General features: G+C 36.9%; 1 protein-coding gene across 1 annotated transcript; it reads right to left on the bottom strand.

The window, feature by feature from the left end:
• Positions 1 to 3,340: 3,340 nt before the first annotated feature.
• LOC137936988 (5'-adenylylsulfate reductase-like 7) lies at positions 3,341 to 15,432 on the bottom strand. Its single transcript, XM_068781981.1, has 4 exons — positions 15,082 to 15,432; positions 4,111 to 4,292; positions 3,904 to 4,028; positions 3,341 to 3,824 (listed from the first exon to the last, which is right to left on the bottom strand). The coding sequence occupies exons 1-4, from the start codon at positions 15,235 to 15,237 to the stop codon at positions 3,403 to 3,405; spliced, it is 885 nt and encodes a 294-aa protein (XP_068638082.1). The 5' UTR covers positions 15,238 to 15,432; the 3' UTR covers positions 3,341 to 3,402.
• Between the last annotated feature and the right edge of the window lie 326 nt (positions 15,433 to 15,758).

Here is a 15,758-nt window from a genome sequence, read left to right as displayed (position 1 = left end):
CTGTCAATCCGGGGAGAACGATCTGATAAGAAATTTCAACGTTCAATGGGAATTTGTATTCCGACTTGTGCGAGCTTGGAGAAGAAGGAATTTCTGTGACGTTACCGCGCAGCCGCCTTGAAAAACCCTATCATGATTCACGCTTCACGCCCGGATTTTATTTATACATCGAAGGTTTCTGAAATCGAATCCAGTGTCCGGTCCACTTTCAATCAGAGCAGACGAAGAAAAAGGTGAACCAAAGACAAGCTGTCAGCATCTGGTGGGTAAGGAGGAGCCTTTTCAAGTGCAATCATTTGTTAGAAAGGGTGAAACAGCCGGAGGGCGACTCAGAGGCGAGAGCAGATTTCACACTGGAAACCGAGATAATAGATTTGAGATTATTTGGCTTTCTTGTCATACAGATTTGGACATTTGGTTCGATTGTCTCAATGTCGTCAACATATAAAAATTTGTGGAATTCACCTCAAAGGATGGAGGTAAACAATAATCTATTTGTTGTTAATATTTTAAACATACCCTCATCTAATGCTATATGCTTAGGTGCTAACTTAGACTAATCTTGTTTAAGGTATAGACTCTTTGAAAAAATTAACAAAGAAAAATTTGGTAACAGGACTACCAAACTAAACATTGTTTAAAGAGAAAGTTTATGATGTAGTTTCAACTACTAGACAATTTCAACTAATCTAAATGGATTCAATTGGCCCAGGGCTCTTCAACATGGGGGTGTTGACTTGAGTTTTTGCAATTAAATTCAAGTGTGTGAAAATTAAAGAAACTAATGCAATCAATAAAAAATCAATCACACACCACAATAATACCACAATTTTTGTTATCAATTTTTTCCTATTGGTATTCACTGCCCAATTAGTCTCTTGAATAAAATAAAATAAAAATAGAAGTAAAAGAAAAACTATTGCCTTTGAAGAGAAAATATGGAAGAGTCTTACATGATTCTCACAATAAGAAGTCTCACAGAGCTAAAATTAATATGGTGGGGTTTTACATGAGTCTCATAGGAGGAGGAGGTCTCATAAAAGAGTCTCAGTTAAAGGTGTTTTAGTTATGTTAGTTTTCTATTTATGTTCAGTTGTTCAATTATCATAACACTTATATTTTAGTGTTTGACTTCGGGTGTAACAAGTTAGTAAAATATTTCTCTTTTCCAATTATTCAACATGGTCTTAGATCAAGTTCTGTGAGTTGACTCGATCAACCCATAAAAATAATGTGATCCATTTTGGATCTATCATCTCTAGTAGCTTAGGTTTGTATTCTATTTTTTTCTTTCTTTCTTGTCCTAGTACCCATTGTTTGTCTTGGAGCTCGCACCTTCATATTGAACTTTTCATATTACAAATTATATATTGATGAAAAAATATTCAAGTTTAATTTCCAAAAAAAAAATATTAATTTTACAATCGGAGTTTTCTACAAAGATAAATTGATATTTGAAGTAGCAAAGGTCATACTGCAAGAAAGGTTTGAATAGCAGTAGAAAGCTTCAACTTTTGAGGAGTTTTATGCCATCAAAGAAGAAATTTTATCTGGAGAATTATATGTCAAAAGATATATCTTTAAGTATATTTTATTACCTTTAAATCAATTCTCAATTTGAGTTATCTAGAGGGAAATCTCAAAATTGGAAGAGTCAATGGTCATGTTGGCCAAAGAAGAAAAAATACATAGTTTAGCCAGATTACAAAGTCCCAAAACTATCAGATTCTTTCTCTCAAAAGAAGTATATTTTATGAATAAAAGTTATACTTGAATGACATGTATTAAAGTCTAGTTTTAGAAGGAGAAATTTTCATATCAATCTGATCTATATGTAAGGAGATATTCGCATTGGAGTCGGCAACCATTAAGCTTCAAAATAAAGAAATTAAAGAGGTAATAAAATATTCAAGAATAAAGTTTTTTATTTTAAATAAGATATCAAATTAAAGATATTTGAGTCTATTTTCTCAAGCAACAAATTATTTGTCATGTTGATCTATATTGTAGGAAATATTGATATTAGAAGTATTAAAGGTCAGCTCTGTCAAAAATCTATTATTTTTCCTATTTTCTCTCATATTATTTCTTCGTGCAGTGGCGTGAATGGGGTTTCCTTTTATCCTAGAATTCTAGTTTTTTAGCCAATTTTCCTTCTAATTTTGGTCTGAATTAACCACTTCATGATATGCTCGTTCAATGTATACAAAAATTTTCTACTTCAATGTTGTGTTTAAGTTTTGTATTTTTGTTATTTTTGTGTATATTACGAATCGTCAACTCAAATAATTGTGGTCATCTAAAATAAGTTATAATTGGTTAAATTTATTAAGTGATATATATAAACAATTTGGTGTGACCACTATTATTGATCACATTAATTATGACATAGACCTTTCCAACAGAGTCAGTATGTTGAACAGTAAGTGTCTACCCCAGTTACCTTATTTTATGTCATTATGACTCGTCCAGATATTTCGTACATTCACCTCATCATCACATGGAAGCATTAAAGAGAATAGTTTGGAATGTTAAAGAGTCTCTTCGTACAGCAATAGCCTTCAGAGGTTGGACTCTACTTATGTTAAAGAGTCTCTTCGTACAGCAATAGCCTTCAGAGGTTGGACTCTACTTCTTTAAGGGAAGTTGTAGCTCCCTCCCTTTTTCATCTACAAACAACAGTCATAATAGACAGAGAAAAGCTTCTCAAATTTACATGCTACCCTTTTTCCTCTTGCCCTGAGAAAATCTTCTCAAATTTACAAACCATACTGGGATGGCTTAGGTTAAGTAAGAGCTCGTTTTTGGAATTAGGCATAATTGTGGTTCATTATTCTTGAACCTAGCTAAGTACGCTTGTGTACGACTTTATCATTAATGCTTGTCAAAAAGTTTTTAAAGCTGCAGATCAGATGAGTAGTGAAGTGGCAAAAGAATTAGTGAAATGCTCTCGGTTAATCTGATGTGTTTTATTGCTGCTTTTTGAGAGAGTTGGACATTTAGTGATCTTCTACTAGGGAAGAAAATTTAGTGATCTTCTTTAGTTTGCTATATCGGTTTGGAACCCTAGAAAATAAAAGAAAAAAATAAGAATTTGATTATTATTATTATAAAAAATAATTAGTAAAAATAAAATAATGATCAAATTCTCCTCTTCACTAACTATTTTTTGAAAATAATAATGATCAAATTCTTATTTTCTTTTTTTTCTATGGGGTTCCAAACAAACGCTTAATGTTGCATTTTTTTCTCCTCATTCACCACTACATGACCCACGAGGGGGCTATAGAAAAAAGGGATTGAAACACTACCTAATCGTAGAAAATTACAGCTCACCACATTCCAATAACCACTCTCTTCTTTGTATTTCAGTAATGCAGTTCTTTTAAGACAAGTTAGTCCTTATGATTCCAATTGGCCTGATCTTGAAGATGATGGATCGCCTAGTGATACAGAGGCCAAAGAGGAAGCCCAAACTCGGGCATTCTTTGCACCATTTTGAAAGTTCCTCGTCTTGCAGAGTCTCAGTTTGCTCCAAGCCCTCTTTACATTGACAACATGTAGTACCCGTTCCAAGAGCTGACTAGTCCCTCTGAGGATCCCAAAATTTAGATGCCAAATGCATAAGATCCAGATAGCCTTAAGGAGAGATAACATCAGGGGGAAAAAGAGAAGGAATCCCTTCAAGCAGAGGAAAACTACAGAAAAGATTAAGTAGGGTTCTCTCCTTAACATATCTTTTGAAGAACCATCCAATAACCGAAAAGGTTTCTCAGAGCCAGGGTTGATTTCCTCGTTGACCAGCTGTTCAACTGGCTCAAATCCTGTGATTAAGGATTGACTCAGTAGATATTTTGATATTTGATGCAACAAAAAATGAAAATCCTAGTCGGTTGAAAATACCAGTTGTCTTCTGATAGAACAGTATTAAGGCATCAAGATCTTTTGAACCATTGTAACGTATCCTTGAAGTCTGATTCACCATCAATATTGATGGCAAACTGTGAATTCCATATTTTGAAAATATTCTAAAAAAATTGAAAAGAGGCAATAGTGAGTGGTGTGGCACATTAAAAAGGAAAGGGTTAGTAATAGTAAAAGAATTCTTACACTGGCATGACTTTGGATTCTTCAACAGCCAAGTGGGTGATCTGAGGAAACATAGCACTGAAAACATCATAAGTTGACCGAGCATGAATTGAGAAAGGGCACCAGGAAGCATAAAAGAGCACCGAAGTGTAGCCATTCCTCTGTTTGGAGGTTAGAACCCAGTCAAGAAGCTCTCCATCCACCTATTAAACAATTAAATTTCACATCATATTCTCTTCTAGAATTTCCAACAACCTCTTTCTATATAAAGCCACCACGAGAACACACAAATACCACAAGTATATTGAAGGAACACACCAGCAATGCAACACCAAAGAACAGATATAACAAACTAAAATTTTCTCCTCTAGTAGAAGATCACTAAATTTCCTATTCCCACAATAGGCAGCAATAAAACACAACAAGAATATCTCAATCACTTTCCTTCTTTTTTAAGGTATATCAGATTAACCAAGAGAATTTCACTAATTCATTTGCCACTTCACTACTCATCTGATCTGCTGCTTTAAAAACTTTTCGACAAGCATTCATGATAAAGTCATACGCAAGCTTACTAAGCTAACAAGTATTGTGATCTCCAGTACTCTTCAACCTAGCTAAGTTGAGCTTGAACAAAATTCAAGCACAGTTGTTTAAACTTTTACTTGGACTGAATCAGGTTTAAGAAGCCACAATGAGCATGCTTAATAATTGAAATGAGTAGTGTACCGTTAGAGAGATTAAAAAAGTAGGATCTCAGCTCACCTGAGTTCAGTGAATCCATGAGTTTAAAATAACATAAACTCAAAATCTAAGCACACCATGGCTTCGGATTGTTGTAAGTTAAATACGAATTTAAGACACAGGTAATTATGACATCAGCAGTTTTATGACTTACCAATGTAGAACCATGGATTGCAAACAATTTCTCTTTTAACTTTCTTTCCCTCATTTCTGTAAAAAGTGGCTTTATTTCAATATTTTACAATACTAATAAGTAGATAGATGTTAAAATGCAAAAAACGAATGTCATTATATTTTTTTAATAAAATACAGCAAGAAGCATAATTAAATAAAATTTACACAGATATTACCAAAGTAAACAAAACTAACGTGAACACAGTGAAGTGAGCTCATGCAAAGCCAATCAACCAAAGTCCAATCCTACTCCAAGCTAGGTTCAAGAATAATGAACCCACAATTAGGCCTAGTTCCGAAAATGAGCTCTTACTTGACCTAAGCTATCCCAGTATGGTTTGTTCAAAGAGCTATTCTCAAAGTAGTGAATAAATCACAAGTTTCTGTAGCTCCTCAACCAGATTAAAAAAAGCCTAAACAAGGAAAAAGTGCAATTTTAGAAGATCCAGAACCCCACAATAAGAATTAGCTAGCAGTTCCATTTGAGCCCCAGTGAGACGGGGGAAGAAGCCATGGTGTAGCCAGACACCAAGGCCGAAGACTATGCAAGTCCAGTGCATAGCAATAGCAGCGGCGGCCAAGGCCAAGTGCAAAGGCACGGCCCAGAGGGGCGCACGCATATGGCCGGCCCGGAACCAGCTGCAACGGAAGAAGACGTACTTACGCTTGCCAAACGGATGGGCAAGCAGCAAGGTACGCAACAACCCCAGCAGCCAGCCCAGACACAAGGCAGCACGCCAGCAGACACTTCCGGTGGGGCAAAATGGGGTTGGGCGCGACCAGGATTCCTGGCGGGGCGAAATGGGGTTGCTGGCGCACGTCCAGGACTCCAGGAGGGGCGAAATGGGGTTGCCCGCGCACGACCAGGCTTCCAGGCGGGGCGAAATGGGGTTTCCTAAGGGACCAGGTCGCCAGGTGCCCGCCTGACCAGGGCACCCTTGACGCCAGAAACCGAATTTTCGGGATCTGGCGAATTTCTGGGCGTTTTTAAAAATTTCAAAGGGCCAGGACGGATTCTGAGCCTTTTAATGCCCAGGGGAGGAGGCTATAAATAGGAGGGGCCTCTACCATTGTAAGGAGAGGAATTTCGGATTCTTAGCATTCTTTGCTCTTTGAGTGTATAGAGAGTTTTTAGCCTTGGCCTTCAAGAGTGTTTGGCCACCCTTTTTAATCTTGTATTCTCAATACAAAGTTGGCTTTTCTCTTCTATATCTTGGTCTTTTCGTTGTCCCTTTTGGCTTGCAACTTCTTGTGTGAAGTATCGGTGGGAAGATCCGAGGCTCAAGGAGGCTGACTAGTTCTTCGGAAGAGCTAGGCCGCACGGGGTAGATATTCCGCTAGGCTAGACGGACTTAGCCCAAATCTGACCGCGTGACACCCGGGATCTTAAAATGCCAGGAGTTTTCTTTTTAATGGCAATTTAACTAATGACAGCAAAGATCTACAAGGAGAATGATGCAAACAGCCATCCAACAGAAAGAGACCAAGCTAATGTAGCACACTAGACCCTACAACATGTTGACAATTAGCCCCCTCCTTCATAAGAGAATCTGCAATAGAATTCACAATTGCTACCACCTTGACAATATAAAGACAAGTTCCGTGTTACCATGCAAGCTTCTAAAAAATAACAGCAGTATATGCATAGAATAGAATTAGCGGTAAGCAAACAAAATCATCAAGAACCCATAAAATTATCTTCTTCAAACACCCAAAAAATTGTCAATTTACTATTTCAGTTAAAACCATAGAACCTACACAAACCCCTTCCAAGAACATCTATTGGATTGAGACCTCACAGAAAACAGTTGTGTTTGTGTAAATGGCTAAATACCCTTTAAGGGCAGATACATAATCCAAATGGTAATGGATCATGTTTACTACTGTAAACCTATTAGGCCTGGCAATAAGCCCAGATCCATGAAACAATGGTGTTGAACAAGCTCTATATTCTCCGAAAAGAGTCCAATTCCTGAAACCAAATACTACAATTAAAAATAACTTTGAACAGGATAGTCTGGCCCAGATCCGACCCAATTCAGGCCTATGAAGTATAGTTTTTCAAGATTTCCTACAGCTAATGCTACCAATGACTATATATTTTATGTTATTTCTTTTTTTTTTTTTTACCATTCTGGAACCTGAGAAAAATACAAGAGAAAGGATGACTGAAAATAGTTGTTCGAATCCTCATTCTTCATTTTGGAATGCACATTACGAATTTTCTAATTTCAATAGAACTCTAATAGAGAATCAAATTAAGACTCCTAGAAAGAGACTTCTTCCCAGCTATACTCAAACACTAGAACGAGATTCCCCTTTTATTGTATGCAATATACACTGACACTCCCCAAGCTGGTGCACCTAGGTCATAGGTGTCTAACTTGCAACTTTTGGATGTCAGCTTCTCATAGACAAATCACAATTGATACTGAAGCTTTAGCAACTATTCCTTCATGTTGACGCTGCCGAAGCATGTTGTGTATATGTCTTTTTGCACCTTGTTTCACAAAGAATTCTTCCAAAAAGATTTTTGTCTTTGTACGACTGCCTCTACTTTTGCAGCCAAATAAATTTTTGGACCAATCTTCAACAACACAAACCCACTTATATTGTCTGAACCGGGGAGGACATAACATGGATCCCAACTTAAACTAAAAAAATAATGAATCTTAACAGGAGGCCTCTTTTACCTGTACCCCTGAAGAACAACACCATCTTAAGAAGTCCCATTGGACAAAGCCTATAGAAGATGGAAAAAATCAATAGGCTAGAAAAAAATAACAAATACAGGGCCTCTTGCAACCCATACTAGAGGGCATGACAAGATACAGAAAAAAAGGTGGAAGAAAATGATGGGTAATACAAGGTAGACTTTGGAACCAACAAACACATAATATATGCTTTCAAACAAAAAAAAAAAAAAGAACAATCACTAAATAAAAAAAACTTAGATTAGGCAAGATAGAAATAATTTTATCTCATTCATAGTCTATCAACCAAACAAAAAAAAAAAAAAAAAACCTCATAGATGCCATAACAAGGAAACTGACCCATAGAACACAAAACAAAAGATTAACTAAAACTCCACAACAAAAAGGAATTGTACTCCTTAGAGTCAAGCAAGGTAACAAAAAGGTTCATACAGGAAAGTAGAAGCGGTTCTAAATCAAAAACCATCAAATACATGAGTTCCAAGACAAAACACAATAGTTTGATCTCACAGGATGACAAAGAGGTCTCTCCCAGACATACTACTTTTTTGGACCATGCAAGATGGACTACTAAATAACACCCACAATAGCCACATCTAACATGTGATCAGCTTCCTAGTTCAACCTCTCCTTAAGAAAAAGAGGAGAGAGAAAGGAGGGTTAATAATAATCTGTTCAACCTCTCACACTTTACAGTTACATAGTACAAGCTTCCTAGTTTAAAACTTCGATAGAGAAACAAATTAGGACTCCTACAAGGAGTTTCTTCCCTGTTATACTCAAACATTACAATGATAATCCCCCTTTATCCTTGTCCAACAGTCTAAATAAAAAGTTAAATCCGAATTTAATCTGAATCCAGTCTAAACCCATTGTAGAAGAGCCTGAATTTTCATTATATTGTCTTAAAAAGGTCCAAATCCATATCTGACCAATAAAAAAAAGTCCAGAAAAAAATCTGACCCAAATCCCACCCAATTCCATGTCCAACAAGAAACAAAAACTGGATTATGAAATTTCATGAAAGGAGGTCAAATGTTAAAGATTTGAAAATGAAATTCAAACATAGGGGATTGAGCCAAAATAGATGCTTACAGTATCTTATGCAATTATAAGGTTTATTAATATTTTTGATAAATTATTTTATTTTTAGTGGGCAGGTAGGTCAGCCTGTATTGATCTCCATGTCAAGAAGGTTCATATTGGCCAAACATCAAAGAGTCACCCTATTAAACCACATTCATCTTCTTAAAAATTAAAAGTTACCAAGAATTTTTAACCATAAATAAGAGTCAAAATGCCTGTGCTAAGCTTTATTATGGGGTTTCAATGTCCTTATATCCATCAGAACCAATTTCAGCAGATAGTCCCCATCTTTCTAGTTCTACATTCTATGTAACTATTTCTTTGATAACACACTAGTGGATTCACCTAGTGAGCTCCTAGAGCACATCAGTGAAGACCTTTTGAAGCCATACAGAGTAATTCTAAATAAAAGATTTCTCTGAAATGATGCCAGAGAAAGTCTCGCATAAAAACTTGTAAACTACAAAAAGTTTGCCTTCCAGACCTCAAGGTATGATTGAGAATCATATTTATTGAACTCCTTAACCAAAACTTTAGCATCTTAGGAGATTTAGCACAGACTTCACATAAAAATTTCACAAAGTAGAGAACAACAACTGCAAAAAGTCACGGATAGCAGGAATACACATGGCTGTCCTCTAATCTAACTTGTAATATGCCTCTAGAATCTACAAAGCCATCTAGACGCTTAAGCACAAAGTCTGCCAACACATAAGAATTCATGCAGTTGGCAGTCATTCTAACAGATTCTGGATCAACAATTCGATTCAATATCCCTGTAGTCAAGGTTTTCCCCACTATAATTAGCATCAACATAAACTGTTGCATTGCTTTGTATCCTTCTTCCAGAATCAACAGTGGTCAGGACAGATGGGACTTGATCCTCCATCAAGGACTTACTAATGATGATGTGGTAGAATCTAGCAATCTCCTTTCAATTTTTGGGCAGTCACTACATTGGTAGGGGGAGGATCATTTTGTTTGGTGGAGAAAAGTTTCTGAGTTCTCTATCATGTTTCTATGAGACCCATTCATAATGACACCTCCGTCACCCACAAGCTCAGCAATGGAAAATTCAAACGACCATCCACTCCCCAACCACCACCAAAATGTCATTCAATTTATATGGTGAGCTCAGACAGGACATTCCTAACATAGGACCAGCTAATTACTAGATGTCAGTATCTTGCTTAGCAGCATAATGTCTATCAAACAGCTCTTCAGACTGTGATCATTCTTTCACTTATTGTCATTCATATTTGATATCGGGTGAGCGATTTTAAGAAACTCTCAGCTATATCAATGTTGGTTGACAAGCCTTTTTCACCTTCTTCAACAATTCCCAAATTGCCTGACATCAAAACTGGAAAGTACTTGGGCATTTGCCAGTTGTAGCCACTACTTAGTGACCAAACGAGTACAGTAGACAGCATCAGCAGGGGCTGCTCCATGGGTGAATTAATCAAGAAAATTACATCTCAAACAAATTCCTCAACCTGCAACAGATAGAGAGCTCAATAATTAGGGACCACCTGGAAGACTGTGACTCTCCCTATGCCATAAGCTACTGAATCTTAACTTGTACCGGTAGCTCTAGTGATGAGGTGAAGTGTGCTGGATGTGGCCTAGTGATTGATGGCAGAGCCAAAATGGAATTTTTTGCCCCTAAAGACACAATAAAGGCAAGTTCAGAACTCTCCTTCAAGGTACTAAGCCATCTAGAGTCCCTTGATGACTAATACTGGGCCAACTCCACTTCAGTAGTTGAACCATGACCTACCCTATGGTGTATCCATATATTCTTGGACAAGATCACAAATATTTCTGCTCATCTCCCAGTGACTTGAGGCCACTTCCAAACAGAGGCAAACCAGTTGATAGTCTTGCAAAAAGATGGGAATTTCCAGCTACTAGGAGAATCTATTCCTCCACCTCATGTTTTGTCCCATATCTGCCTTTATGTAAACCTGGCCTTCATCTGTTTTCTGCTTCTCCTTCCCTTTCTGCTCTTTTAAAGAAAAAATGTTGATTACACACAACAACCAACACCCTGGTGAGACTTGAACTCAAGACCTCACTCTAGAAATCCCTGCACTCTAGATCTCACTCCTCCACTTCGTTCACAAAATAAAACAAGCAAAGCACGACCAATTTTCATAGTATTGGTCGGATTACACTAATTGTGTCAAAGTGTACACAAACTGAACAATAACATGGAACTTAAGTTACTTCAAAAAAGAAACAAGTATACCACAACCAATTCTTACATGGAAAACCAAAACCCCTCCCATTTGGAGAGGAAAACCATGAAAACTACTCAAAACATGTGCCACTATATAAAATAAATCAACTGCAAGGACTAAAGGACATAGCTTCAAGAAAATTGAGAACTCCTGGGCAACACTACATCCATTAAAATGGAGTGAATTATTGGTAATTCACAGTAGAATACCAGACAACTTAAAAGTGAACTAATACACTGCAGAGGATGTATTCTCAAACCACAACCAAGTGACAATCACCAAGGAACCACTAGAAAGGACTCCTATTTTTCTTCTCTCTTTGCCATATGAAGGTAAATGATATTTAGAGAGAGGACACTTTCACCTCTTGCATCTCCCTTTTGTTAGGCTTCAAGGAGCTTGGAATTTTTGCAAATTTAATAACATGAGCTTTCTTGAAGTATAACCACTTCCTCAAATCCAATACCTAAGTACATTCCCAAGATTAAGGTGCTACCTCTTTCGCTTTAGAAGAAAGTTACCAAAGAATCCATTGGATTCCAAAAGTTAACCATCTTGAATCACTTTTTTTTTTTTTAAATGACACTTTAAATAACACTATATTGACATAAAAATAAGGATCCCATTATTATTGAGGCATGCCCAGGATGTAGGGGTCTTATATCATGAAGAGGCACAACATTTAATGCAAATGTGGCAATACCTTCACAACTCATTTAGCCAATGTCCTATTTCTTGGCCCAGGTGGCTTCTCGATAGGGGGTGAATTGAGATATTCAAGTTAAAAACGAGTCGTGCATGCGATTAAAAATTCATGCATAAAAGCAATTCAAAGTAAAGAACAACATACACACACCACAAGAACAAATAGATTTTTGGTTATCGATGTTCCCATAGAGATAGTCACGGCCCAAAAACCCTTACTCAGGAAAATTCCATTATTTGCTCTAATAGCTAAAAAATACAAAAGAGATTTCGGCTCTCTTTGGCCACGTGTAGCTTAATACACGATATGTAGAATGCGAATCTCCCCAAGAGATTGTTGTTAGATTCTAGCTCTAGTGAGGCTTTTCTATCTAGATTAACAAGTTCTAGATGAACCTCTCATAATTACATAAAAAGAAAGGGAAAAAGTTTAGGGTTTAGGGTTTAGGGTTTAGGAAAAAGTTACACCCTTACTTGAAGAGATGCTTCTCCTTGAAAGATTCAAGTTGCCTCCTCCTTTGTAGCACGTTGTGAAATGATCAAGGAGCTTGGACTATTATGAATGCAAGGATGATTGAAAGAGAATAAGGATTTCAAAGTGTGTGGTTCTCTCTTTCTCTCTAAAGCACTTACAAGATAAAGAGTAGCAACTTGAAGATATGCCAATTAATGCTCATTTAGTTATTTACTCACGGTTTGGTGGGGTATTTAGAGTTTCCCTAACTCAAACTAGTTGTTATTTACACGTTTTCAAAAATCAGTACTTTGATTGATCAATCACGGTAAAGTGATTGATCGACCAATCGATCATAACGGCTACTTTTTTGTCAGACAGTGACTATTGATCGATGGACTAATCAATCAATATGTTATTGTGGGTCCAACAATCATTGCCAGTGGTTGATCGAGATTCCCTCTTGCTATGTAATACAAGTATGAACAATCAGTGTAATTTCCTATGATTGATCATGCTTGAAGTCCCTTACTAGCAAGATTCTAACTGATCGATCAATCGGGTGGGATGATCGATCATTCAATGAAAAAATAGTTTGCCTAAGCAAAGATGATCGATCATGCGTTACATCATGAAATGGCCAAGTCTTGGATGATCGATCAATCGACTATGGTTGATCGATTATGCTTTATATTTTTTGGACTGCACAGTTCTGGATGATCGATCAATACCAGTGGTTGATCGATCATTCCAATGCCAGTTTAAAGTGTAGACTTTTTAAAGCATGAGAATTTTTTCTCTAAGTGTTCTAGCATGTTCTAAATGATGTTTATGATGATCCTAAACATGTCTAACTGCAAGTTATATCCTAAAGTTCCAATTTCACAAATGTACTTAAGGAAAGGGAGTTTAGAATGCTCTCTTACAAAAGTGATTGAATTTAGACAATTGTCTATTACACTTGAACTCTAGTCTTCTCGTTGTCTACTTCCTTGTGGGTGCTTCATCAAGAGATGTTCTTCAATTGTGGTTGAGGTCTTGAATTTGGCTTTGACGCTTTAGACCTTGAGATGTTTTTACTCTTGAAGGTGAAGTATCTGAAATACTTGGATTTTCAAGTTGTTAGTTTAATTAAGTTTTGTTATCCTCAAAAGCAATGTGGGAGTCAACCTACGGTCAACACTATTAATTTAGACATGGTATACCACCTAACAAACCAGCGTCTTAGACCTATACCATGCAGTTATAAAAGCATAAATATATTCTTTTCCATTTTGCGATCTATTTTTCTTTCAAGTTGTATTTTAAATTCACACATACAGGCTGCTAGAGGTGCTCCAACTATAACCTAACAGTAAACTTATGATGATAAATCGTGTCCCATTTTAGACCTACATTTATTCGATCAGCACAAACACAAATTTTGTTTGGAAAGAGCAGGAAATAATATTGTAAAAATTATATTAGCATGGAGTTCATAACAACTGTTGATCTTCTACCAATGAACCACCCAGAACCTTCAAAAGATTAACCCTCTCACCCATGAAGCTTTCCTTTCACATTCAGCTAAACTACACAAATCCCTGGCTCTTTTGCAGCTAGATCTGGAAATCTTTTGACAATAGCATGAAAGCTCAGTGAAGAAAATTTTTCAATAGCTGAAAAATCCAAGCTCACTTGTCTGTGCCCTCCTAAACTAAAAATGCCAACCACCACTTTTTTACCCCCTAAAGAACTCTCACAGGTTTAATTCGGTGACACCTAGCTTTTCTAGCCTGACCTTTATATAACAGGATAGAGTCATGTTACCAAATGAGTATGAACACTATCTTTTATACCAGTTCTATTCTAGCCTCCCTTATACAGCTACACGTCCAAATTTCACAGACCAAGTTGTTTGAATTTTGGGAAAGATCAGTTCATTTTTTCTACAACGAACATAAACTCGTGTGAGTTGTGTAGAAGCCCAGTCGGTTATGCCTTTATTTTTCCAACCATTTGAAACATTCATGTAAACTCTATCATCCGAGCTCATATATTTACCAAATTCTTATATAATAGGATTATGCATAAATAGAGTTTGGTTCCTTGTAAATATATTTGGTTCCTCGCTAACATTGACCAAAGTAATGCATGACTTATCGGAAATCCCTCGTTGCTCAACAAGGATGGAGAGCAAACCACCATTTTGTAAGCATCAGAATAATATACTAATAAAGGCGTATTTAGCATAAATGAATATTGATAATGAGAATAAAGATCTGTCCCTGGTGAGATAAACATAACAGTTCAAAACAGAAAATTTTCTGGGCCCTCGTAAAAGAAAAGGAGCATCTTTGAAATAATGGTTTCTAGAGACAGAAGGCTGAAAATAATTCAAGATATCACAACGTCAAGTCAGTAGCAGCAAAAAGGTCTCAGACGCCACCAGTAAGGGAATTTCCAGTCTTTAATTCAACAGAGTGAACGTTTTAAATCACACGTGGCCCACATAGCATGAACGAAAAACAATTTTGCAAATAAATTGTTTTGCCCGAAGATTAAATTTTACCCCATAAAAAACGAGTCTCTGGCATAAACAGAAAATCAAAATAAAGATAAGAGGAGCCCAACAGACGCCGGCAAGATCCTACAGATACAAAGCAGCTGTATCCATCAGCTGCATCAAAAATCCAAAAAATAAACGAAAAACGAGAAACTCAAGGTAGATAAACAATCCCCCCAGTCTGACTATAAACAAAAAAGTAGCCAGTCGACACCCTTAACAATCCACTACCACCAATCTAAGAGGAAATCAGACATCAATAAAAAAAATGAACCATCCTTACGATCCATTTAGAAGGAAAATAAGAGAAAGTGAAAAGTAAAATACCTCAATAGATGTAGGAGGAGGAACTTCCAGAGGGCATTGTGAATCAAGGGCCTTGAGGAAAATCCTAGAGTACGGAGGGCAGAGGGAGGCATCCGAATAGACAGATCTAAGCGTAGAAACGGCGCAAATGCAGAGGAGGAAACGAAGAGACGCCATGAACCCGAGGAAGAGAAGAGGAAGATAAAAATGGAAAATTGCACCTGCCTTCTTTTGTTTTTCTCGGTGGTTCTCTTCCTGCTGTTCTTTACCTAAATCTCAATCCCCCCTCTCTCGTTGGCCAAATTTGCGAGTCCCTCTATGGTCTTGCGTTCGAAGATGAACGCATATATCAGACAGATAATTGTTTTCATATCCGTCAGCGACGACGAACACAAAAAGGCCAGGACTGCTAAAGGTCTTCTTACAACTTACAAGGACAAAAGTACGAACCTGCCCCTACGTCGAAAGACAAAATTACCCTCAATCAATACTGGTCTTTTTTTGTCTTTTGTAGTCTTACTGCAATAAATACAGATGATTTTATCCACCGAAAACCTAAATAAATGCCTCTTTGGCACCTTTAAAATCAATTTATTGCCCAAATTTGTGCTAAAAATGCATAGACATATTTTCTATTAAAGTCACTCTACACCCTAAATTTTTCTTATACGCATGTCGGTGCAATTTTGGCCTAAAAA

This window comes from Aristolochia californica, unplaced genomic scaffold (assembly GCF_029961685.1).
Source record: "Aristolochia californica isolate CCGP_79_NKW_82.1479 unplaced genomic scaffold, dmAriCali1.0.hap1 SCAF_7, whole genome shotgun sequence".
Classification (NCBI taxonomy): domain Eukaryota; kingdom Viridiplantae; phylum Streptophyta; class Magnoliopsida; order Piperales; family Aristolochiaceae; genus Aristolochia; species Aristolochia californica.
Note: the sequence above shows the minus strand (reverse complement) of the source record. Positions and strands in the feature narration are given on the sequence as shown.

What these genes read in the sequence shown, in the direction of transcription:
- LOC137936988 (XM_068781981.1), bottom strand. Translation starts at nt 15,237, where the DNA reads ATGGCGTCTCTTCGTTTCCTCCTCTGCATTTGCGCCGTTTCTACGCTT. An exon ending in CTCCTCCTACATCTATTGAG is followed by an intron (nt 4,293 to 15,081) that starts GTATTTTACTTT and finishes ATTGTTTAATAG; the next exon opens with GTGGATGGAGAGCTTCTTGA. An exon ending in GAATCCAAAGTCATGCCAGT is followed by an intron (nt 4,029 to 4,110) that starts GTAAGAATTCTT and finishes CAATTTTTTTAG; the next exon opens with AATATTTTCAAAATATGGAA.